Source organism: Heptranchias perlo, chromosome 42 (genome assembly GCF_035084215.1).
Source record: "Heptranchias perlo isolate sHepPer1 chromosome 42, sHepPer1.hap1, whole genome shotgun sequence".
Taxonomy (NCBI): Eukaryota; Metazoa; Chordata; class Chondrichthyes; order Hexanchiformes; family Hexanchidae; genus Heptranchias; species Heptranchias perlo.
In genome coordinates, this window is record NC_090366.1 from 12,293,257 (window position 1) to 12,317,585 (window position 24,329).

Consider the following 24,329-nt stretch of genomic DNA (forward strand, 5'->3'; position numbering starts at 1 on the left):
CTACAAAAGTGAAACGTGAGCGATTTAGACCAGGCATTTGATCACTGCATTAAATTCACTAAATGCAACCACAAAAAAAGTCAGCAATGGGTAACAGAGTCCAAGTCCGGGGTCCCGCGAACAACACTCCCCAAATACAGACATTGCTGAGTAAACAGAGGGTGTAAACATAAGAGCGCAGAAGAATCGGATGCCGCAGGCACAAAAGCGACGCTCTAACCTAAGCTTGGAAATACCCGAACGTGACGGGGGAGTTTACGTGCCAAAGAAATGCTGAACAAAACTCAAAGTCACAGCGAATGGTTCACTCGGTAACACAGGCGTCACCTCAGTCCACGTAACACTATTGGTGGGGAGTTTGGGGAAAGGACTGTGGTCTTATGAATTATACATCGATTTATAGAACAAAGTATGATCAAAAGTCATTAACTGCTGCCCTGTTTCCTACTGCAAAACTCCGGTCGTTTTCATCAATTGCCTCAAAGTGAATATAAGTGCAAAAAAAGTGAAAGTACTATGCAAATTAATGCACACAAACCCGGAACAAAGTGAAATAAGAGAGCCCGCCTCCTTCAGATCAGCAGATAAGGCTTGTGTATTGTTGGACGCAGAAGTTCAGAGTCGAATGTTTATCGTCGTCGCGATAATAATTGAAAATAAGACTGAAAATGAAGTGGTTTCTCTCGGCTTTGCTGTTGGCTTGCCTATGTTTCCAAACGGTTCTGAATAGTAAGTTAAAGGCAGGCGGTAACGCTCACTCCTGGTTTGGTGTTTACCATCTACTGTTGGCCGTTTCGAACAATACAAGGAAATTGCTTCGCGTATTTGTTGCGACGGTTTAATTTTCTATAAATGTAATATTTATTGATAAACTATATTTTTCTATATTTATAGTTGGTTCCCCGTGAGCTACAAGGAGTTTTGTTTTGGGATCGATCCATTACTGTATATTTATACAAGAATCATTTAAAACCCTGCTGGCCGACTTCCGTGTTTTTTTTTGGGGGGGGGGGGGCGAGGCAAAGGCGCAACTAAATAGAAAAACAATCTGGAAATCTGAAACAAGTATAGAAACTGCTGGAAATACAAGGCCGTCCGGTCGGCATCCGTAAATGGAAAGGGCAGGATAACCCTTGGTCGGACCTTTGTGTTAACTCGCTGACTGAAAGGTCAAATTAATGTGAAATAAATTCGAGGGGGCGGGGACCAGTGAATTGTATCTGTACCGTATCAATATGTAATAGTTTTATCAGTTGTACCTTGCCAATATATAATAATCTATCGGAAAGTTAGCTTTTGGGAGCCGTAATACTTCTTGTGTTTACTTCCTGCTTTTATCGCTAGGCATTAAGACATTTGCCTTTTGTTTTTGGTGTAAACAGGTAAGCTTGTCTGAATCCCGGGTAACTAAATGCACTGTGAAGTTTGTGAAACTGAGCCATGCAGGCCAGAAATATCCTAAGTACAATATCCTGGTTGTGCTGAATTGTTGATTGGAGAGGTGCTACCATTGTCCTCAGTTAGGGAAATGATTAAGTCAGTGAGGACCCTACTGATCTGGAGTGACTTCCCCCTCCCAAATATGTGTGAGAACATGGAGTCAGGACAAGATTTGGCTCACCTGCGATACCATGACAGCAGATTAGCCAGCTGACAAGCAAGAATGGCCACTTAGGAAAGGCATTGGAGGACTTCCATAAATTGCAGAGCCCTAACCCAACATAGGAACAGGAGTAGGCCATTCAGCCCCTCGTGCCTGCTCTGCCATTTGATAAGATTGTGGCTGATCTGTGATCTAACTCCATATACCTGCCTTTGGCCCATATCCCTTCATACCTTTGGTTGCCAAAAAGCTATCTATCTCAGATTTAAATTTAGCAATTGAGCTAGTATCAATTGTCGTTTGCGGGAGAGAGTTCCAAACTTCTACCATCCTTTGTGTGTAGAAATGTTTTCTAATCTCGCTCCTGAAAGGTCTGGCTCTAATTTTTAGACTGTGCCCCCTACTCCTAGAATCCCCAACCAGCGGAAATAGTTTCTCTCTATCCACCCTATCTGTTCCCCTTAATATCTCATAAACTTCGATCAGATCACCCCTTAACCTTCAAAACGCTAGAGAATACAAACCCAATTTGTGTAATCTTTCCTGGTAACTTAACCCTTGAAGTCTGGGTATCATTCTAGTAAACCTACACTGCACTCCCTCCTTTTGTACTAAAAAAATAATGCAAACATGAAATATGCACTGTGTTCTTTGTGGAATGGTTTTCAGCATCGCAGTTACAACTTTCCTAATTTTGAGCTTTCCCACCAACATAGTTGATGGGCCAGGTTGGAAAAACAAGATTAAGTCCCTGATGGTTTTTTAAAAAAAAAAATCTTCTTCTGTGTCCAGTTTCTGACTCTCCCTGTGGCATGTAACAACCCTAGCCAAGAAGGAAATTATTCTCATCAGCCTTCGAGCGCTGTGTCACTGCTTGCTACCTTCCCTCGAATCGCTAATGAAATCAGGAATTCACCATGGTGGAGTGAAGCCGCTTTGGCATAGTGGCTCATACTGCTGTAATTTAAGTGAGACATGTTATGTTATCACAGGAACCCTACAGTTCCTTAATGTATCTGGGAAGTACTGTACAATTTTTGGAATAGCATGACTCATCCTGTTATGTAAACTGTCACCCTCAAGACAAAATGTTGCAAATATCACCGTGGAGGGAGCCAAGGAGGAAATGCGAGAAGCTTTCACCTTTGGGAACTGTTGCCTAGACTCCAGCTCCTTAAATTGATCCTGTTCTTTAGGCAATATATTTCTTAACAATTTAGAGAATTGTCCATTATTAAATAAGTTAACAGAATACTGGTGTTTTCTAAACTATCAAGTGCCTTGACAGATTGTCAAATTTTTTTTTGTTTGATAAAACACTTTTTAGAAGCCAAAATCTTCTGAAAAGTTTCTGTCAGAACTGATCTGATGAAGAGGCTGGCCTCTTTTTTTTGTAGATACTGAGAACTGCTGTGTATTTCCAGCATTTTCTGTTTATTTTGGATATTTAGCTCTTGCAGCGTTCGGGGTGAGAGCTATGGCAGACACTATTCATCATTATCCTGCCCCAATTTCCTCATACCAATGAAAAAGTAAATAATACACCAGTTGTACATGAATGCAGTACAACCAGGGTTCTGGCAGTGAACTGCATTCTTCACCTGTGACAGTATAAGGCCATTGGAACCGGAGTAGGCCATTCGAGCCTGTTCCGCCATTCAATTAGATTATGGCTGATCTGTATCTTAATTCCATCTACCCGCCTTGGTTCCGTAACCCTTAATACCCTTGCCTAACGAAAAATCTATCAATCTCAGTTTTGAAATTTTCAGTTTCCCCCCTGGCCTCAACAGCTTTTTGGGGGAGAGAGTTCCAGATTTCCACTCCCCTTTGTGTGAAGTAGTGCTTTCTGACATCACCCCTGAATGACCTAGCTTTAATTTTTAAGGTTATGCCTCCTTGTTCTGGACTCTCCCACCAGAGGAAATAGTTTCTCTCTATCTACCCTATCAAATCCTTTAATCATCTTAAACATTTCAATTAAATCACCCCTTCTTCTATATTCAAGGGAACACAAGCCTAGTCTATGCAACATGTCCTCCATAATTTAACCTTTTTAGCCCCAGTATCATTCTGGTGAATCTGGGCTGCATGTTCTCAAAGGCCAGTATCTCCTTCCTGAGGTGAGGTGCCCAGAACTGAACGCGGTATCTCCAGATGGGGTCTAACCAGAGCTCTGTACAGCTGTAACATAACTTTCACCACATTTTATTCCAGCCCCCTTGAGATAAAGGCCAACACTCCATTAGACTTTTAATTATTTTTTGTACCTGTCCTCTAGCTTTTAGTAGTGATTTCTGTACTTGGACCCCTAAATCTCTCTGCTCATCCACGGTTCCTGACTTCTTGCCATTTAGAGACTACACGGATCTATCTTTCTTGGGTCCAAAGTGGATGACCTCACACTTTCCTACAATGAACTCCGTCTGCTACAGTTTTGCCCACTCACATAATCTATCAATGTCCCTTTTGCAACTTTCTGCACCAGTTACTGTGTCACCTAACTTAGTTTCATCAGCAAACTTAAATATTCAGCTCTCTATTCCTTCAGTCAAGTCATTTATAAATATAGTGAAAGGCTATGGCCCAGTACAGATCCCAGGGGGGACACACTGGTCACATCCTGCCAATTTGAGTATATACCCATGATCCCTACACTCCACCTCCTATCCAAACCAATGGGTTGCCTCCAATTCCATGTTTCTAGCTTATAATAATGTCACTTAAGCAGCAAAATTGCTAATTAACAATAAAAATGGCTAAGTAATCATGTGAAAAATTAATACCAGCACAGCCTGTTTTCGTGTTGTGATGTCTAATTCTGAATTAAATATTTCTAGCTGTCAACTACACAAAGATTGGTTGAAATGACCCAATAAAGATGTAGCCAAGCTCCATTTACACAGAGGCTCTTATGGATTTTTGAAAATGACCGTTTATGTATTGTATGCGGCAATGTATATTTTAAAAATGCAGAAAAGAAAGAAAGACTTGCATTTATATACTGCCTTTCATGACCTCAGGACATCCTAAAGTGGTTTACAGCAAATGAGGTTCATGAGAAATAAAAGCAGGCCATACAGTCCTTTTGAGCCTGCACCGCCATTAAATAAGATCATGGCTGATCTTTGTCAACTCCACTTTCCCGCCTGGTCCCCATATCCCTTGATTCCCTTAGATTCCAAAAATCTATCGATCTCAGCCTTGAATAAATTTGTTGGACTATAACTTGGTGTTGTAAAATTGTTTACAATTGTCCATCACCGGCATCTCCACATCTTGAATATACTCAACAACTGGGCATCCACAGCCCTCTGGGGTAGAGAATTCCAAAGATTCACAACCCTCTGAGTGAAGAAATTCCTCCTCATCTCAATCTTAAATGGCTGACTCCTTGTCCCGAGATTATGCCCCCTAGTTTCGCCTAGGCCTCCAGCCAGGGGAAACAGCATTTCGGCATCTACCCTCTCAGAATCTTATGTTTCAATGAGATCACCTCTCGTTCTTCTAAAGTCCAAAGAATATAGATCCATTCTCTTCAGTATCGCCTCATAGGACAACCCTCTCATCCCAGGAATCAATCTAGTGAACCTTTGTTGCACTGCCTTCTAAGGCAAGTATATCCTTCTTTAGATAAGGAGACCAAAATTGTACGCAGTACTCCAGGTGTCCTCTCACTAAGGACATATACAATTGTAGTAAGATTTCCTTACTTTTGTACTCCAACCCCCTTGTAATAAAGTCCATTGTACCATTTGCCTTCCTAATTGCTTGCTGTACCTGCGCGTTAACTTTTTGTGTTTCATGTACGATGACACCCAAATCTCTCAACACCAACATTAGAAATGTAGTTACTGTTGCTTTGTTGTGCACAGCAAAGTCCCACAAACAGCAGAGATAAATTACCAGATTATCTGTTTTTGTGATGTTGGTTGAGGGATAAATATTGGCCAGGACACTGAGGAGAACTCCCCGTGCCTCTTGTTCAAAATAATGCCATGGAATATTTTACGTTCACCACATGGGGCCTCAGCTTAATGTCTCATCTAAAAGATAGCACCTCTGACAGTGCAGCACTCCCTCTGTACTACACTGAGGTGCCAGCCTAGATTTTGTGCTCAAGTCTCTGGAGTGGGACTTAAACCCACAACCTTCTGCCTTTAGAGGCAAGCGTGCTACCCACTGATCCACGACTATGCGATTGTGAAAAATAATGGTGCTACAGGATGTATGTACTGGTAAAAATACACTGCATTCTGCGAGTTATAACAAAACATTCACTGTCAGTCTAAATTGTGCCCTCAATGAGCTAAAGTCCAATCTCTACCCCCCCCCCCCCCCCCCCCATTCCCTCTCCCGTTCCCAGAACTGTGAAGAAGCCATATGGTAATTAAAGTTTGTAAGATGGGAATTTGGAAAGGTTCAAAGAGAAGGATCTGTAGCTATGTATTTGTGGGTGAGCAAGGACAGTTATGATTGTACAGTTGCTGTATCAATGGGAATTCTTGTTTCTGATGGGTATAGCTCGGGTGATGACAAAGCCCGCTAATCTACTGTTAGTGTTTGTTTCCCCCCTTGACTCATTTTGAAACCGCTCTGGCTTGTTCTTCTGACAGAGATTTAGGGAGCAAGATAGGTATCATATCAGGGGTGACATCAGGAAGCACTTCTTCACACAAAGGGGAGTAGAAATCTGGAACTCTTTTTTTTTTCCCCCCAAAAAGCAGTTGAGGCTAGGGGTCAATTGAAAATTTAAAAACTGAAATTGATAGATTTTTGTTAGGCAAGGTTTTTAAGTGTTATAGAACCAAGGCGGGTCAATGGAGTTAAGATATAGATTAGATTTTAGCTGATCGAATGGCGGAACAAGTTCGACGGGCTGAATGGCCTCCTCCTGCTCCTATGGGAGATGAACAATTTGTGCCAGTGGTGGAGTATGAAGATAGAGCCCTTTATATCCGGAAGAAGGGAGACTTATATCCTAAAGCTGAGCTGGCCTTGGTCCTGCATCCCAGAGATGAAAAGACAGAGGTAGATTTTCAACTGGCGGCCTATAACTAGCAGCTGATCTGCAATTAGAGGCATCGACTTTCATCAGGAAAGGCTGAACAGGCTGGGGCTCTTCTCTCTAGAAAAGAGAAGACTGAGGGGTGACCCGATAGAGGTCTTTTAAGATAACGAAAGAGTAGACGTGGAGAAAATGTTTCCACTTATGGGGGAGTCCAAAACTAGAGATCATACATATAAGATAGTCGCTAATAAATCCAATAGGGAATTCAGGAGAAACTTCTTTACCAAAAGAGTGGCAGGAATGTGGAATGTGCTACCACGAGGAGTACTTGAGGCACATAGCATAGATGCATTTAAGAGGTAGCTAGATAAACACATGAGGGAGAAAGGAATAGAGGTTATGCTGATAGAATTAGATGAAGAGGGTTAGGAGGAGCCTCGTGAGGAGCATAAACACGGGCATAGAAATGTCTGGTTGGATGGCCTGTTTCTGTGCTGTGGATTCCATGTAACTCGAACTTCACTCCAGCCTAGCCCAGTGCGGAATGCAGTCTACAATTAGTTACTTTTTGAGCCACTTGCTCACGGGCAAAATTTTCTGTGGTTTATCGTGCCGCAGTTCCTTGGTGATCACGTGATCCCTCTTGACACAGAACGAATTTTCCACTTCAAAACTCCCAGGAGGTTGAGAGTGCATATCAGGAAACTGCATCCTCAGCCCATGATTTTCCACCCATTAAAACTAACAATCAGCGTTGTTATTTAAAGGATACATAATAAAAATCCATCCGATTCAATTGATAACCCATGGCCAGGCTGCCTTTAAGTGCAATGCAATCAGTGACACGACTGTAATTTATATAACACTGCGTTCCATTACACTAGATGTCAAGAAGCAATATGACTCAGCTCTCTGGTTTTCCACACGGTGTGCAACGAAAAAGTGGAGAGAACACTACCCTCAACAATTGCACACAAGGTTGAAAGCTCTGCTCCACTGAGGTACACTGTTACCCCTGAGTTGCGATGTTGTGGCTTTGAAGTCTATCCCTGGACTTCAATTCACAGTCTAGGCTGACACTGAACGGCAGGGAGTTCACCAGAATGTTACCAGGGCCCCAAGGGTTAAATTATGAGGGGAGATTACATAACCTTCTATATTCCAGGGAATACAAGCCGTGATTTGATTGAGTTTTTTAGGATTTTGAAAGGAATTGATGGGGCAGATAGAGAGAAACTTTTTCCGCAGGCGAGAGTCTAGGACGAGGGGGACACAACCTTGAGATCGTTCAGGGGAGAAGTTAGGAAAAAACTTCACGCACAGGGCGGCTGAAGAGCGGAACTCACACAAAAAGCAGTAGATGCTAGCTCAATTAATAATCTTAAATCTGAGATCGGTAGATTTTTGCTCACCAAGGGTATTCAGGGATATGGAGTCAAGGTGGGCAAATGGAGTTAGGTAATGATCAGCTATGATCTCGTTGAATGGTGAAACAGGCTCGAGGGACTGACTGTCCTCCTGTTCCTATGTTCTGGTGTCTCGGCCAACAATCTTCCCTCATCTGATACCACCAAAAAACAATTAATTGGTCTCTTTTCTGTTTGTAGAATGGCTGTTGTATTTGCCTACATGACACTTCAAAGTTATTCAGTGTATGTGAAGTGCCTTGAAACATTTGATAAGGTGTTCTATACAGTGTTTCCTTTCTTAATTTATTTCAACCACAGAGATGAACAAGCAGATCTCTTAACCACTAGACTCCTGCGCCCCAGCGAGAACAAAGAAACTTTGAACACGAAAGTGCTGAACGAATGAATAATTTTTTTTTTTATGTTTGAATCGCAGCAAAACTGCAAGTGGTAATTAAAGAGCCCAGAGGGCCCATTGTGGAAGGGAGTGATGTAATCTTGCAGTGTGTCGGCGATGGAGCGGACATGTCTCAGTATAAATTCCAGATGTATCACAAAGTGAGTTTCTTCAATACAGTGTTGTTTTCCTTTTTGTCTTAATCTTAAGTAAGGAATCGTGCTACACACAGTGAAGAAACAGAAAGCACTCATTTATGATAGAGGCAGGTAAATGTATCTCATACTTGAGGAACCTGACACCTGTTTCAGCAGCAGCAAAACAAGCCAGTATACATAAAGGAATGGTATATACGAGGGAGGAGGGATAAAGGGCCAGGGTGGGAAGTGGTAAGTAAAGTAGGAGTCCAGAGTGTGAGCTTTACTCTGTATTTAACCCTGTACCTGCCCTGGGAGTGTTTGATGGGACAGTGTAGAGGGAGCTTTACTCTGTATCTAACCCGTGCTGTACCTGCCCTGGGAGTGTTTGATGGGACAGTGTAGAGGGAGCTTTACTCTGTATCTAACCCTGTACCTGCCCTGGGAGTGTTTGATGGGACAGTGTAGAGGGAGCTTTACTCTGTATCTAACCCTGTACCTGCCCTGGGAGTGTTTGATGGGACAGTGTAGAGGGAGCTTTACTCTGTATCTAACCCCGTGCTGTACCTGCCCTGGGAGTGTTTGATGGGACAGTGTAGAGGGAGCTTTACTCTGTATCTAACCCCGTGCTGTACCTGCCCTGGGAGTGTTTGATGGGACAGTGTAGAGGGAGCTTTACTCTGTATCTAACCCCCTGTACCTGCCCTGGGAGTGTTTGATGGGACAGTGTCGAGGGAGCTTTACTCTGTATCTAACCCTGTACCTGCCCTGGGAGTGTTTGATGGGACAGTGTAGAGGGAGCTTTACTCTGTATCTGACCCTGTACCTGCCCTGGGAGTGTTTGATGGGACAGTGTAGAGGGAGCTTTACTCTGTATCTAACTCTGTACCTGCCCTGGGAGTGTTTGATGGGACAGTGTAGAGGGAGCTTTACTCTGTATCTAACCCTGTACCTGCCCTGGGAGTGTTTGATGGGACAGTGTAGAGGGAGCTTTACTCTGTATCTAACCCTGTACCTGCCCTGGGAGTGTTTGATGGGACAGTGTAGAGGGAGCTTTACTCTGTATCTAACCCTGTACCTGCCCTGGGAGTGTTTGATGGGACAGTGTAGAGGGAGCTTTACTCTGTATCTAACCCTGTACCTGCCCTGGGAGTGTTTGACGGGACAGTGTAGAGGGAGCTTTACTCTGTATCTAACCCTGTACCTGCCCTGGGAGTGTTTGATGGGACAGTGTGGAGGGAGCTTTACTCTGTATCTAACCCTGTACCTGCCCTGGGAGTGTTTGACGGGACAGTGTAGAGGGAGCTTTACTCTGTATCTAACCCCCTGTACCTGCCCTGGGAGTGTTTGATGGGACAGTGTAGAGGGAGCTTTACTCCGTATCTAACCCTGTACCTGCCCTGGGAGTGTTTGATGGGACAGTGTAGAGGGAGCTTTACTCTGTATCTAACCCTGTACCTGCCATGGGAGTGTTTGATGGGACAGTGTAGAGGGAGCTTTACTCTGTATCTAACCCTGTACCTGCCCTGGGAGTGTTTGATACCTGGGTGCCTGAAATGGGAAGTGTTCCATTCCCAACACTAACATCCCTCACCGTGATACACAAATCACATTCACTCACTTTTTTTTATCTCCTTCAATGTGTATTCAGAACTGGCATTCATTTAAGCAAACTCACTAATCTACTTAACCTTATATTTCCTTACCCTCTTAATTTTAGTGGCTTAAGACCTGGTTCAGCTTTGACACCAAAACTCCCTTCCGTTGCTGGTATTATAGTTTCAACGTCACCAGAGAAAATGGGGAGCTGTTCCTTCAAGTAAAGGAAATGTACAAGTGGCACGCTGGTCCTTACAGGTGTATTTCGAATGGAACCGATGGCCAGCTCCCCTCCGAGAATATCACAGTCCCTCTTCAGTGTAAGTGACACCCCATTTTTTTTTTAATGATTTTTATTTTTAAAAAATTTGTCCTCTGACTTTTTGCCTTCTCTCTATCCCCTCTCTCTTTCCTTTTTTTAATGATTTCTCTATCATTCTTTTCTCTCTGCCTCTCTCCTCCTTCTCTCCTCTCACTCTATCCTTCTCTCAGTTCTTTCCCTTTCCTCTCTTTCCACCCCACCCCCCCCACTTTGTCTGGCTATCTCCCTCTGACTGTTTTCTATTCCTGCCTGCCTCACTCTTCCTTCTCTTCGCTCCTCGTCTCACTCTATACCTGTCTGTGTCTTGCTTTCTCCATATTGACAGTGACTGCCACTAGGATACCTGAACAGTGGGTCAAGATTGGGCTCGATTTTGAGACTAACAGTGTTTACATGGTAGTTTTAAGCAGCTGGCACTGGATAGCAGTTGGTGGTGGGAATCCCACCCTAGGTCACACCTAGCTGAGCTCATCAAACTCAACGCAGACCAGAGACTGATCTTGGTCTTTCTAGCTCAGTAATTCACGTCACAGTGCACGCTGAGACTTCAGAGCACTTACTTAAAAAGCAAATGTCATTTCTTCGTGCTATGGCGTCAGTATAGAGTGTTGGAGGCCCTTTCAGTTCTCAAGCATGCACCAAGGCTATTAAGTGGTTGCTAGAACTGATTAGGAGAGACTTTTTCCCCTTCTTGTGATTGTACTCATGAAATTTTCCATTTAAAAGGGATACCGGTATCTGATTTTTTAAAAGGGGGCCTCTCTGCAGTCTTTGACGCGGTCGACCACACCCTCCTCCTCCAATGCTTCTCCTGCCTTGTCCATCTCTATGGAATGCCCTCTGCTGAGTTCCAATATTAGCTATCGAATCGTCACCAGAGCCTCTCCAGCAATGGCCCCTCTTCCCGCCCCCTGCACTGTTAACTCTGGAGTCCCCCCAAGGATCTATCCTTGCACCCCCCTCCTCTTCCTCGTCTACGTGCTGCCCCAAAGATCAACTTCCACGTGTAATCTGAAGACAGCCAGCTCTACCCCTCCCAACCCCTCCACCGCCTCTGTGTTGTCAGCTGCTTGTCCAACATCCAGTTCTGGATGATTCACAACTTCCTCCAGTTTAAAATTTTAATCTTTGGCCCCATCCACAAACTCCGCACTCTTGCCACTGATTCCATCCCCCTCTCCGGCCACTGTCTCCGGTTGAACTGGACTGTTTGCAATCTAGACGTCTTACTTGACCCAGAACTAAGCTTCCCCGTGCGCGCTCTCCCCCTTCCCCGCGCGCGGGCGCGCGCGCTCTCCCCCTTCCCCAGGCGCGCGCGCTCTCCCGAACCTGCTTAAAGCGCGCTCTCTTTCTCCATAGTCACCCTGTTAAAGATGCTATATATATGTAAGTTGTTGTTGGTGTGGGGTTCACTTTTTTTTACAAGGTGTCGAATGCAAGAACCCCCCACCTTTTTTAGAAGTGGTCCTCAAGGTGAGAGCGCCTGTTTTTAAAGGACATTGATACAAGATCTCCCTCTTTAAAAGGGGTCCTGATGGTGAGACTCCCTCTTTTCTCACGTTTTTTTTTTGACAGGGTGTGATTCTCCAGTTTCGGTGACTTGTTTTAAAATCAACACTGTGAATATATGAGCTACTCCTGAAGTGTTTAAACAATACAGAGCTCCTCTGACTTACACCCACATTATGGATTGGAAAATAAGGATTTGTATAAGCTTACAATGCATTGCTTGGTTAGTTAATTTTTTTATATACAAGATGGCGATGGATTTGGGGGAAAAAAATCTTCAACTCACTCCACAGAGCCACCTAGTGGTCAGAGCCTGCAACTACACCGTGACAGTTGACATAGCATTTTACAGTGGGACATGTTGACAGAAAAGGATGACCAAAAATTGTGACAACAGGAAGTATGGTTTATGAACATGAAATGTATGCTCTATGCAAGAGATTTAATAATATTAAGATGTATTTTTTTTTTGTTTTAAAGATCTTAACGGCATATCGATCTCCGAACCTGGAAGCCTCTTTAGTCGTTACATGAGGGATCCCCGAGTTGTGAGGGTAATGCGTGGAAAGGATGTTGAGATCAAGTGCTCTGCCTTCTCTTCAGAACCACCAGAATACCAGTGGAAGAGAGAGGTACAACAGATTTATAAGAGACCTTTCACCATGCTAATGTGGATGTGATGGAATAATTGTAGATGTTATAGAGCTAAGAGATCTCCAATCAGGGAAACTGGTGGACACATGTTAAATTTTCAACTCTGGGACCAGGACTTCAGTCTGCCTCTGCCTCTGCGAAACAAGAGTTCTACATAACATGAACTGGGGGAGACTCATCCCAGGTCTCAGTGATGCAGTAGGGCCACTCTTAGGCTGGGTCTGAGTCACATTGTTGGAACAGTGTAGAGGGAGCTTTACTCTGTATCTAACCCATGCTGTACCTGCCCTGGGAGTGTTTGATGGGACAGTGTAGAGGGAGCTTTACTCTGTATCTAGCCCCCTGTACCTGCCCTGGGAGTGTTTGATGGGACAGTGTAGAGGGAGCTTTACTCTGTATCTAACCCATGCTGTACCTGCCCTGGGAGTGTTTGATGGGACAGTGTAGAGGGAGCTTTACTCTGTATCTAACCCATGCTGTACCTGCCCTGGGAGTGTTTGGGACAGTGTAGAGGGAGCTTTACTCTGTATCTAGCCCGTGCTGTACCTGCCCTGGGAGTGTTTGGGACAGTGTAGAGGGAGCTTTACTCTGTATCTAGCCCGTGCTGTACCTGCCCTGGGAGTGTTTGATGGGACAGTGTAGAGGGAGCTTTACTCTGTATCTAGCCCGTGCTGTACCTGCCCTGGGAGTGTTTGGGACAGTGTAGAGGGAGCTTTACTCTGTATCTAGCCCGTGCTGTACCTGCCCTGGGAGTGTTTGGGACAGTGTAGAGAGAGCTTTACTCTGTATCTAACCTGTGCTGTACCTGCCCTGGGAGTGTTTGATGGGACAGTGCAGAGGGAGCTTTACTCTGTATCTAACCCTGTACCTGCCCTGGGAGTGTTTGATGGGACAGTGCAGAGGGAGCTTTACTCTGTATCTAACCTGTGCTGTACCTGCCCTGGGAGTGTTTGATGGGACAGTGCAGAGGGAGCTTTACTCTGTATCTAACCCTGTACCTGCCCTGGGAGTGTTTGATGGGACAGTGTAGAAGGAGCTTTACTCTGTATCTAACCTGTGCTGTACCTGCCCTGGGAGTGTTTGACGGGACAGTGTAGAGGGAGCTTTACTCTGTATCTAACCCTGTACCTGCCCTGGGAGTGTTTGATGGGACAGTGTAGAAGGAGCTTTACTCTGTATCTAACCTGTGCTGTACCTGCCCTGGGAGTGTTTGACGGGACAGTGTAGAGGGAGCTTTACTCTGTATCTAACCTGTGCTGTACCTGCCCTGGGAGTGTTTGACGGGACAGTGTAGAGGGAGCTTTACTCTGTATCTAACCCTGTATCTGCCCCGGGAGTGTTTGATGGGACAGTGTAGAGGGAGCTTTACTCTGTATCTAACCCTGTACCTGCCCTGGGAGTGTTTGATGGGACAGTGTAGAGGGAGCTTTACTCTGTATCTAACCCTGTACCTGCCCCGGGAGTGTTTGATGGGACAGTGTAGAGGGAGCTTTACTCTGTATCTAACCCTGTACCTGCCCTGTGAGTGTTTGATGGGACAGTGTAGAGGGAGCTTTACTCTGTATCTAACCCCCTGTACCTGCCCTGGGAGTGTTTGATGGGACAGTGTAGAGGGAGCTTTACTCTGTATCTAACCCTGTACCTGCCCTGGGAGTGTTTGATGGGACAGTGCAGAGGGAGCTTTACTCTGTATCTAACCCTGTACCTGCCCTGGGAGTGTTTGATGGGACAGTGTAGAGGGAGCTTTACTCTGTATCTAACCCTGTACCTGCCCTGGGAGTGTTTGATGGGACAGTGTAGAGGGAGCTTTACTCTGTATCTAACCCTGTACCTGCCCTGGGAGTGTTTGATGGGACAGTGTAGAGGGAGCTTTACTCTGTATCTAACCCTGTACCTGCCCCGGGAGTGTTGGATACTGAAGTTGGGTGCCTGAGATGGAAGGTGTTCCATTCCCAACACTAACATTCCTCAACTTCTGAAGATCACAAAAAAAGAAAACATTCTCCCTGTATTAATTATACAATGCAGCCCTCTAATTACACAGTGGAAAATTAATGAGTGAGTGCTTTACTCGTTTGTATGTCATTCCTGAGATATTTTGGCGAATGTGTTATCCTTGGTTAGTGATTCAACCTCTTAGCATAGCAGACAAATATGTGAAATATTAATATCCCCGTGGGGCACTAACAGATGAATATTACCAACATACACGCCATTCATGATCAACAATATGAGGTGGATTCTCTCCTATGGGCACTAGAGGGTGTATTGAAGAGCAGCATGGGATCTTGCTGCACTGGGCCATTTGGTGGGCCCTGCGTCTTTCTAGTGCAGGGTCGGCTTCCCGACTGGACAGGAAGCAGGAGTGGAGCTGCCGTTTTTGAGAAACCCTCCACCATGCTCCTTGTCGCTCTGATTTTCAGCCTTCTGGCTGCCTCGTGGCCTAGCGAGCCAACTCCTGGGGGACCCTTCACCTTCGAGGGGTCTCGGGGCAGGCTCTTGTGCCGACTGAGGGATGAACAGTCGAATGGGGCAGGAGCCCTGGAATTTCCACCCCCCCACTTTGCCTTTTGAGGGCATCCCAGAAAATGCTGGTGCCTGGCAAAGTGGGCGGAGAAATGATGTAACCAGTCTGCACTCCTCTCTCTCTCTCTCTCTCTCTCTCTCTCTCTTCACTGCAATTGAGGAATGTTGATTTCACGGGATAACGAAGAGGAAAATCCATAGTTACATAGTTAATGAAATGTACACAGCATGTAACAGACAGAATAACGGATACCCGGGAGTGAGTTACAGGCTGGAATCTAATCTGGGGTTTAACCCCCATTTTTACAGGGGGATGATTGGATCTATCCAAGCAACAACCTGAAGATTGTGAAGATCACACCAGAAGAAGCCGGGACCTACACATGCAAAGCCTCCCATCCTTCCATACCAAGCCTGACCCAGTCCAAATCTGTTCTGATCAAGGTTGTGGATGGTGAGTCTATATTATCGCATTTATTAATCTCTGCATGACCCCATTTCCAGTTGCCTTCTAGATAATAGAAAAAGCCACTCGGCCCATCAAGCCTGCTGCTTCTATTGTGCTTCCACACTCTTACCCTATCATGGACTCTACCCCGACCAGTTAATCTCCTGAGGGACAGTTCTGTAAAAATCAGAACTTTCCTCATTCCCAAAGGGTACTAAACAGAACTGCTGGATAATTATCCACTCCCACATCTCCACAATTGCATGCTGGCCTGCTGCCCCTCTTCTGACTTCTGTCCAATGGACTATTTTGATGGTCTCCGTTTGTAATGGGCCTGAAATGTACTGGTCCCATTCCCTCGCTGCTATTTTCCCAGCTCCTTGTTGGGGTTAGACTCCATCGGTTGATTTTTGCTTGGAGCCTCACTGTGTTGGTGAGTTGCAGTTCCTCATCAAACGATGCGATTGTAAGGGGCTAGAGACCTTTTCCTGTCTGCAGCCACACAGCTGTGCTCCATGGTTCCCTAGTTTAATCGCAATGTACCCACTCTGCTCTCTGTCCCTTCAGAACCTCTGACCTCACTGCAACTGAGTGAGATGAACCTGATCTTGGCCATCGCTATTCCGGCTGGCATACTCTTCTTGACTGTTGTCACTGTCATCACTTACATGTGCAAGGCCAAGAGGAACCAAATGAAAGGGCTGCAGCTTCAGTGAGTATTGAAGGCCACAAGGACTGAATAAAACCCACTACACAAGGCACTGAGACCTTTTACCAACTACAACTTGCATTTATACAGCACTCTTAACGTAGTAAAACGTCCCAAGGCGCTTCACGGGAGCGATTATCAAACAAAATTTAACACCGAGCCACACGAGGAGATATTAGGACAGGTGACCAAAAGCTTGGTCAAAGAGGTAGGTTTTAAGGAGCGTCTTAAAGGAGGAGAGAGAGCGAGAGAGAGAGAGAGAGAGAGGCGCGGAGAGGTTTAGGGAGGGAATTCCAGAGCTTAGGGCCGAGGCGGCTGAAGGCACGGCCGCCAATGGTGGAGCGATGGAAATCGGGGATGTGCAAGAGGCCAGAATTGGAGGAGCGCAGAGATCTCTGAGGGTTGTAGGGCTGGAGGAGGTTAGAGAGATAGGGAGGGGGCGAGGCCACGGAGGCATTTGAAAACAAGGATGATTTATTGACGTTTTGTTTACATATCGCACTTAAATTCACCTGCAGGCAAAACTTTTTTTTCTGCACTAGAAAACTTTCTGCTTTTATATTTTGAAAATGTTACTTCATAGGGTTTCGTTCTCAGTGGGGCATGATTGGCTGTCATTCGTTAATTCCAACATTTTCTGTATCTTCCAAAAACTTTATCTACTTTGATTCTTTCTGTCCCGGGGCTTCTGAGTCAGAAGGTCGTGGGTTCGAGCCCCCAATCCAGAGATTTGAGCACACAATCTAGGCCGACGCTCCCAGTGCCAGTACTGAGGGAGCGCTGCACTGTCGGAGGTGCCGTCTTTCGAATGAGACATTAAACGAGGCCCCGTCTGCGCACTCAAGTGGATGTAAAAGATCCCACGGCCACTATTGGAAGAAGAGCAGGGGGAGTTCTCCCCGGTGTCCTGGCTAACGTTTACCGCTCAACTAATGTCGCTAAATTAGGCGTTAGGTCATTCTCGTTGCTGTTTGTGGGAGCTTGCTGTGCGCAAATTGGTGGCCTGTTTCCTACATTACAACAGGTGTCTACCCTTCAAAAGTAACTTATTTGCTGTGAAATGCTTTGGGACATTCTGAGGTCATGAAAGGTGGTCTCGAAATGCAAGTTTGTTCTGTGGGACTCCACTTACTCGCGAAAAGGGTAGAGATATGATATGTGAGGATATTGGTGTGATCAGTCCTGTGCGCTTTGTCCCATTTCAGTGGATTAAATAGGCGTATTCCATGAAGATGGAAAAGTTTGCAAAACTATACGGGGTCCCAAAGATAAGTCTGATTGACATACTCTTTGTGTATATCCAAATTCATCAAGTGATTGTTAATTGTATTTAAATTTCTGCTTAAAGGGGTAAGTTCTGCCCGATGGCACTGTACATGGGAAGATTTCAACAGGACAAGTCGTATGTGACGCATAACTGACACTGGGATAGTTCTATAGGCTGGGGAAGGGATGTGTGAGGTGTCTCTCAAACTGACACAGGAACATTATCCCACCACTGCTGCAGTAACACTCCCTTTTGATGCACAGATCTATGGGCTGCAGTCAGTATCACTCCCCCCTGTTGGCCTGTCCTGTGCAGCCCTCCAAAAGGTGTAATTTTAACCAACTATCTTGCGATCCGTCCGGCTAATACCTGACTCATCTTACTGTGCCCTCCCTCTCCTCAGAAATGAGAATGCCCTGAAGACTCCTATCTGGAAGGGAAGTGACAGCTCCCTGCCGTATACTGTCTCCGACACCATTCCTCTGGTCATGTGAACCATTAACGAGGTACGTGCCATTTTATTTTTTCCGCCTCCCTCCCCCAGTCTTAAAGGTAAACTGTCTGCAAACCGTGAAACTGTTGATGCTAAATTGTGGGAAAATGATTGTCGTCTTCACAGCAGCTGCAAGGGAGAACTTTCTCTCGCTCTCTTGTCTAATTTACTCCCCTCTCTAATCCTGACTCTCTCTTTGGCTGCAGATCTTCACCCAAGTGACTATTCTTAAATTGCAGGCTGGATAATGAGTGGTAGCTGGCTATTCAACTGTGGAGGGTGTCGCAGCCAAGCCACTCGCGTGGCATCGCCAGCCTGGTCACTGTATAAGGGCACCAGAGGGGGATTGTTGCAGTCAGCACCTCTGGATACAGAGGTGGGGGGAGAATCGGAGAGGGAAAGACAACAATTTGCATTTATATAGCGGCTTTAACATAGTAAATCGTCCCAAGGCGCTTCACAGGAGCGATTTTTTTTTTTTCAAACAAAATTTAAGACCGAGCCATATAAGGAGATATTAGGACAGGAGAAAGAGGTAGGTTTTAAGGAGCATCTTAAAGGAGGAGAGAGAGAGGCGGAGAGGTTTAGGGAGGGAATTCCAGAGTTTGGGGCCCAGGCAGCTGAAGGCACGGCCGCCAATGGTGGAGCGATGGAAATCGGGAGATGTGCAAGAGGCCAGAATTGGAGGAGCGCAGAGATCTCGGAGGGTTGTAGGGGCTGGAGGAGGTTACAGAGATAGGGAGGGGGCGAGAGGACATAGAGGGATTTGACAACCAGGATGAGAATTTTAAAATCGAGGTGTTCCTGGACCGCGAGCCAATGTCGGTCAGCGAGCACAGGGGGTGATGGGTGAACGGGACTTGGTGCGAGTTAGGATACGGGGGCAGCAGGAGTTTTGGACGAGCTGAAGTTTAGAGGTTCAAGTTCAAGACGGAGGGAAAGTCAGTTTCCTCCAATAGCTGATTCAGTTCCATGGTTCTCCAGGATACTGTTGATCGAACGGCCTAGTTAGCCGATGAGGACACGTCACTAAAGCTTGGGATTGTCACCTGACATCACTCCGCACTAACCTTCCAGTCCAGTGGGCAGCCCTAATTGGAGTAGCAGCTGGAAGTTTATCATTTCTCTGTGCTCGAAACTTGCACAGTTTAACCTGGCTAAAAGCAGTGCCCCTTTCTCTCTCTCAATCAAGAGTCAGTAAGCATTAACACTCGCCGCAAGTGCACCTAAGGTTTGTGAATTTAGATGGGCAGTGTGTGCCCCTACAGGGAGAGAGTGTGTGTGTACTCTCCATATCGGGCAAACAGAATCCCAACTTAAGGGTCTCTCAGTGGATGCTGGAAATAAGATGTATGAACAGAAAATGCTGGAAATACTCAGCACGTCAGTCAGCATCTGCGGAGAAAGAAACCGTCTGACTTGCTGAGTATTCCCAGTATTTTCTGTTTTTACCTCAGTTGCTTGATTTGGTCTAGAATCATAGAATGGTTGCAGCAGGGAAGGAGGCCATTCGGCCCATCGAGTCCTTGCCGGCTCTATGCAAGAGCAATCCAGCTCGTCCCACTCCCCCCGCCCTTTCCCCGTTAGCCCTGCAAATTTTTTCCTTTCATTACTTATGGCTTTCAAAAGGGAACTGGATTGTTGAGTCTACCTTCACCAATCCCTCGGGCAGTGCATTCCAGAATCTAACCACTCCCTGTGTTTTTTTAAAAAAGTTTTTCCTCATGTCACCTTTTTTTTGGTTCTTTTACCAATCACCTTAAATCTATGTCCTCTGGTTCTTGACCCTTCCGCCAATGGGAACAGTGTCTCTCTATCTGTCTAGATGTAATTTTGAACGCCTCTATCAAATTTCCTCAACCTTCTCTGTTCCAAGGAGAACAACCCCAGTCTATCCACGTAACTGAAGTCCCTCATCCCTGGAATCATTCTAGTAAATCTCTTGACTATTTTAATCAAAATGATTAATTATTATGTACTTTGAACGTAAAAAGTGTAAAATAAACAATAATTACAAAATCTTTTTCTTTAATGGACAGGAATCCTTTGAAGTGGGGGGAACCTGCTCAATCCGAAGAATTCAAAAGTTTTCATTTTTTAAAAATTGCTTTTTAATTTTGTGTTTAAATCGCGAGAACCTGTAGATTTATGAGTTAGTATTGTGTCAAATCTCTATCCTGGCTACAGTGTCCCTTCCTGTGAAATGTCGGCAGAGGAGGGGGAAGAGCCGAATGTTTGTTTGTTTGTTTGCTGAGATAGCATCATTAGAAACTCTCTGCTTTTTAAAAAAAAATGTTTAGGAAATCAGCAGGTGGGAAAAATAAAACCAGAAAATACTCGGATCACAGAGGGTTAAAGCCGCAGAAATAAAATGCTGGTTGTATCACTTTGCGGCCACCAGATGGCGCTGTAGATGAGAACAGTGCCTCCTTTTGGCCGGTGCGGAGTACTGCAGCTCTTAAAGGCAATTAAATGCCCTTTAAAAACGCACTGAATTCATGTTTCTGATCGTTTGGTTAATGTTCAGCCGCATCTAACGGTTTGATTGCAGTCACGTACCACAGAGAGAGAGAGAGAGAGAGAGAGGTGGGTGAGACACCTTCGGACACCTCCACCCCTGTACCCCCATCGCTGAACCCCATTTAGTGGAGGTCAGATAGCAGGAGAGCTTCTGGCCACCCATGATGGACAACATGGGGAGGGAAGGGAAATAGTGGGGGTGTGGGGTGGGGGGAGAAACAGGAGCCTCACGCCTCCCTTTTAAACCCCCGTCCTGCGAATACTGACACACTCCCGGGGGGGAACCCTCCCGCAAATACTGACACACTCCCGGTGGCTAATTCCAAAACGCTGTAACGTTGCCTTCAGAACGAACCAGAAACTGAGCCAATGTGACAGGAAATCGCAAGTACAGAAATGAGCAGAAATTCCATCACCTCCAAGGTCCCCAGTTTGAAAACCCAGTTAAAGCAGAGATGCCTTTTTATGATTAATTTGCTGAATGGACACTAAGCTTTGAAGCATTAACACATTTTTCTGATTTGATTCATTTTTTGTTTTGTTTCAGCCTCTTGGATTATAATCATGTAATTTGTACTTTAGAATTAACTATATGAATTTCATGGGGTGTCTAGCATGTGCTTGTTTTATTAATAGTTAAACTACCCTTTTGCTTTTTAATTGTTTTAGCGTTAACATTTCCGTAAAGTAAGGATTTTTTTTTTTTTGTTCTCGTGCTTACTTTTATAAACAACAAAGCTGCTGCACATTTTTAAGGGATTAAAGGTGCTGGAGCCTTTTTTAAAATTCTCCGATAGAAAATAGCACTTTTACCGCTGTAGTGCTCCCTTTCCGCCGGTAGGTGGCGCTGTGGAATGGTCAACGTGGCGCCACCTACCGGCAGAATGGCATTACTGCAGCAGGTTTGAAAAATAATTTACAGCCTCTCGACCCTTCTGGTACATTCCACTGATCAAAACCGTTCACCTTTATTGATTTGCATTACATGCACGCAAGAAATTTACTTGCCCACGATAATCGGCGTGATTCAGGAGGCAAGTGAAACCCCTTTAAGTCGGGCAATTCTGTGCAATTTTTTTTAAGCCATCGCAGAGAGCGGAACGTGCCTTTTTGAAGGCTCGCTGATGATTGCATTCCAGGAATATTACCTAACCTGTACTTTTGCTCGAGTCCAGACTCAACCCGGCATAACCTTTTTTGTACAGTGCAGCTAAAGTGACTACGTCCTAAGACCCTCTTTTAAGGAAGTTAAACCAGCCGTCCTCACCCAGCAATTCAAGGCAATGGTCCACCGCCACCTTCTCGGTGGGGGGGGGCGACTAGGGATGGGCAATAAATGCTGGCCTTGCCCGCGATGCCCATACCCTGAGGATTAATAAAGATTACGTTTCTGTTCGACACGCAATACCCTAGGATGCACTCTGGGAGTACAGTGACTGTGTACCTCGAGACGCTCCTTCCTGGCAAGACTTTAAATTTACATCCGGGGCTGCAATTTTGACCTCTCTTCCCTTTGACCACCCTGGGGCTTTCTGAGATTGGCTCGATCACTCAGGACCCTTCCTCTAAGGGGTCACACAGCAACTGAATCAAAACTGAATGTGATATTTGTCCGGAGAGCTTCGTACGTGTTAGCGACACTGGTTATTTCGAACGATAATTACTTTGGCTCCAATTTAGATGGGGATGCGATGCTTGTGTGTGGTGTAACTGGCTTACACTGGGATAATAGACCTCTTATCTTTGGCACTTTCCTTTTTAAATAAAAGATTATTAATAAAGTGATTGAAATGTTCTGATTTGGTTGTTTTGTCAAAAAAAAACATGTTTGAAAGTTACCGCCCTGCGGACCTGAAGGTGTTGCAAATGACGGGGGTGTGGGTATAATTGGCATCGCCTGGTGGCAGGGGGCAATTTCACTGTATGAGGTTCAACGGTGAGTGTCGGCTTGTGGGATATCGTAACCGAGCCTAACACGCACACATGTACATACGCACACGTACATGCAGGCACACACGCGTACACAGACATATGCACTGGGGGACACGTACGCAGACAAATGCACACAGTCACACTTACCTGCGCGCGCACACACACACCCTCTTTACAAGAGGGGACACTGGAATGTGATCGGGAGCAGGAACCCTGATTGAGTTTTCTACCTGAATAAGCACAGCGACACTGAGGTCAAATGTATCACCCCTGGCGTTGACATTGTCTAAATGAGCACAGGCTCAGTAATACAACAGTCAGTGCTGCGTCCACTGACCAGTTTTCTCCCCACCTCTCTCCCCTCTGCCTGGGCAGGTAATTTAGTTCTGTCGGGCCTGGAAATGCTTCAGGGAACTCCCTTGCTCTGCTGAGGTGAGTGCGATAGATCAGAAACCCCCCTACCCTCAAACAATATCGGAGACGGCGCCTCAAATCCAGGGGGCAGAACGGGGCCGTTTCCATAGCGAGGGCGGGCTGCGGACAACTGCAAAGGTATACGGGCGATCACCTGCCCTGGTCTCAGCCAATCGAGGTGGAGCAGAGACCTCTGGGACCCAAAATAGGTCACAGGAGAAGAGAATGGGTGTCAGCCTGGGCTCAGTCGGCAGCACTTTCTCACCTCGGAGTCAGAAGGTCGTGGGTTCGAGCCCCACTCCAGAGACTTGAGCTCATAATCCCGGCCGACACTCCCAGTGCCGGTACTGAGGGAGCGCTGCACTGTCGGAGGTGCCGTCTTTCGGATGAGACGTTAAACCGAGGGCCCCCGTTTGCTCTTCTCAGGTGGCTGTAAAAGATCCCACGGCCACTATTGGAAGAAGAGCAGGGGGGAAGTTCTCCCCGGTGTCCTGGGGCCAATATTTATCCCTCAACCAACATCACTTAAAAACTAGATGATCTGGTCATTTATGATGTGGAGTCATGGACTTCAGCAGTCATGGACATTCATCCACCGACCTTCGGGTAAGCGTACTCCAAGGCGGCCTTCGAGACACACGACAACGCAAAATCGTCGAGCAGAAATTGATAGCCAAGTTCCGCACCCATGAGGACGGCCTCAACCGGGATCTTGGGTTCATGTCACGCTACACGTAACCCCACCAGCGAACAAATGTTATCTGTTTTTAATATAACGTGGAGATGCCGGTGATGGACTGGGGTTGACAATTGTAAACAATTTTACAACACCAAGTTATAGTCCAGCAATTTTATTTTAAATTCACAAGCTTTCGGAGGCTACCTCCTTCCTCAGGTGAACGATGTGGAAATGAAGTCCTCGAAATGAAGTCGCATTTATAATTCACAGAACAATGCTTGGTGATAACAGACAGTTTTTTCAACTGCCCGTTGCCAAGGCAATCAGTGTGCAGACAGACAGGTGTTACCTGCCAGGTCTCAGAATATACAAATCACCAAAAAAAACAACAAACAAAAAAAAAACAGAGATAGAGAGGTAGAAACATAGAAAAGACAGCAACTGACCCGTTATATTAAAAACAGATAACATTTGTTCGCTGGTGGGGTAACGTGTAGCGTGACATGAACCCAAGATCCCGGTTGAGGCCGTCCTCATGGGTGCGGAACTTGGCTATCAATTTCTGCTCGACGATTTTGCGTTGTCGTGTGTCTCGAAGGCCGCCTTGGAGTACGCTTACCCGAAGGTCGGTGGCTGAATGTCCTTGACTGCTGAAGTGTTCCCCGACTGGGAGGGAACCCTCCTGTTTGGCAATTGTTGC

At 45.7% G+C, this 24,329-nt stretch overlaps 1 protein-coding gene across 1 annotated transcript; it reads left to right on the plus strand.

Annotated features, from left to right (window-relative positions):
• The first annotated feature begins 431 nt into the window (after positions 1–431).
• si:ch211-79k12.1 (uncharacterized protein LOC568891 homolog) lies at positions 432–22,399 on the plus strand. Its single transcript, XM_067975306.1, has 8 exons — positions 432–729; positions 8,460–8,581; positions 10,278–10,476; positions 12,468–12,619; positions 15,477–15,621; positions 16,183–16,327; positions 17,995–18,097; positions 20,124–22,399. Exons 1-7 carry the CDS (start codon positions 669–671, stop codon positions 18,083–18,085), a joined length of 915 nt encoding a protein of 304 aa, XP_067831407.1. The 5' UTR covers positions 432–668; the 3' UTR covers positions 18,086–18,097; positions 20,124–22,399.
• The last annotated feature ends 1,930 nt before the right edge of the window (positions 22,400–24,329 follow it).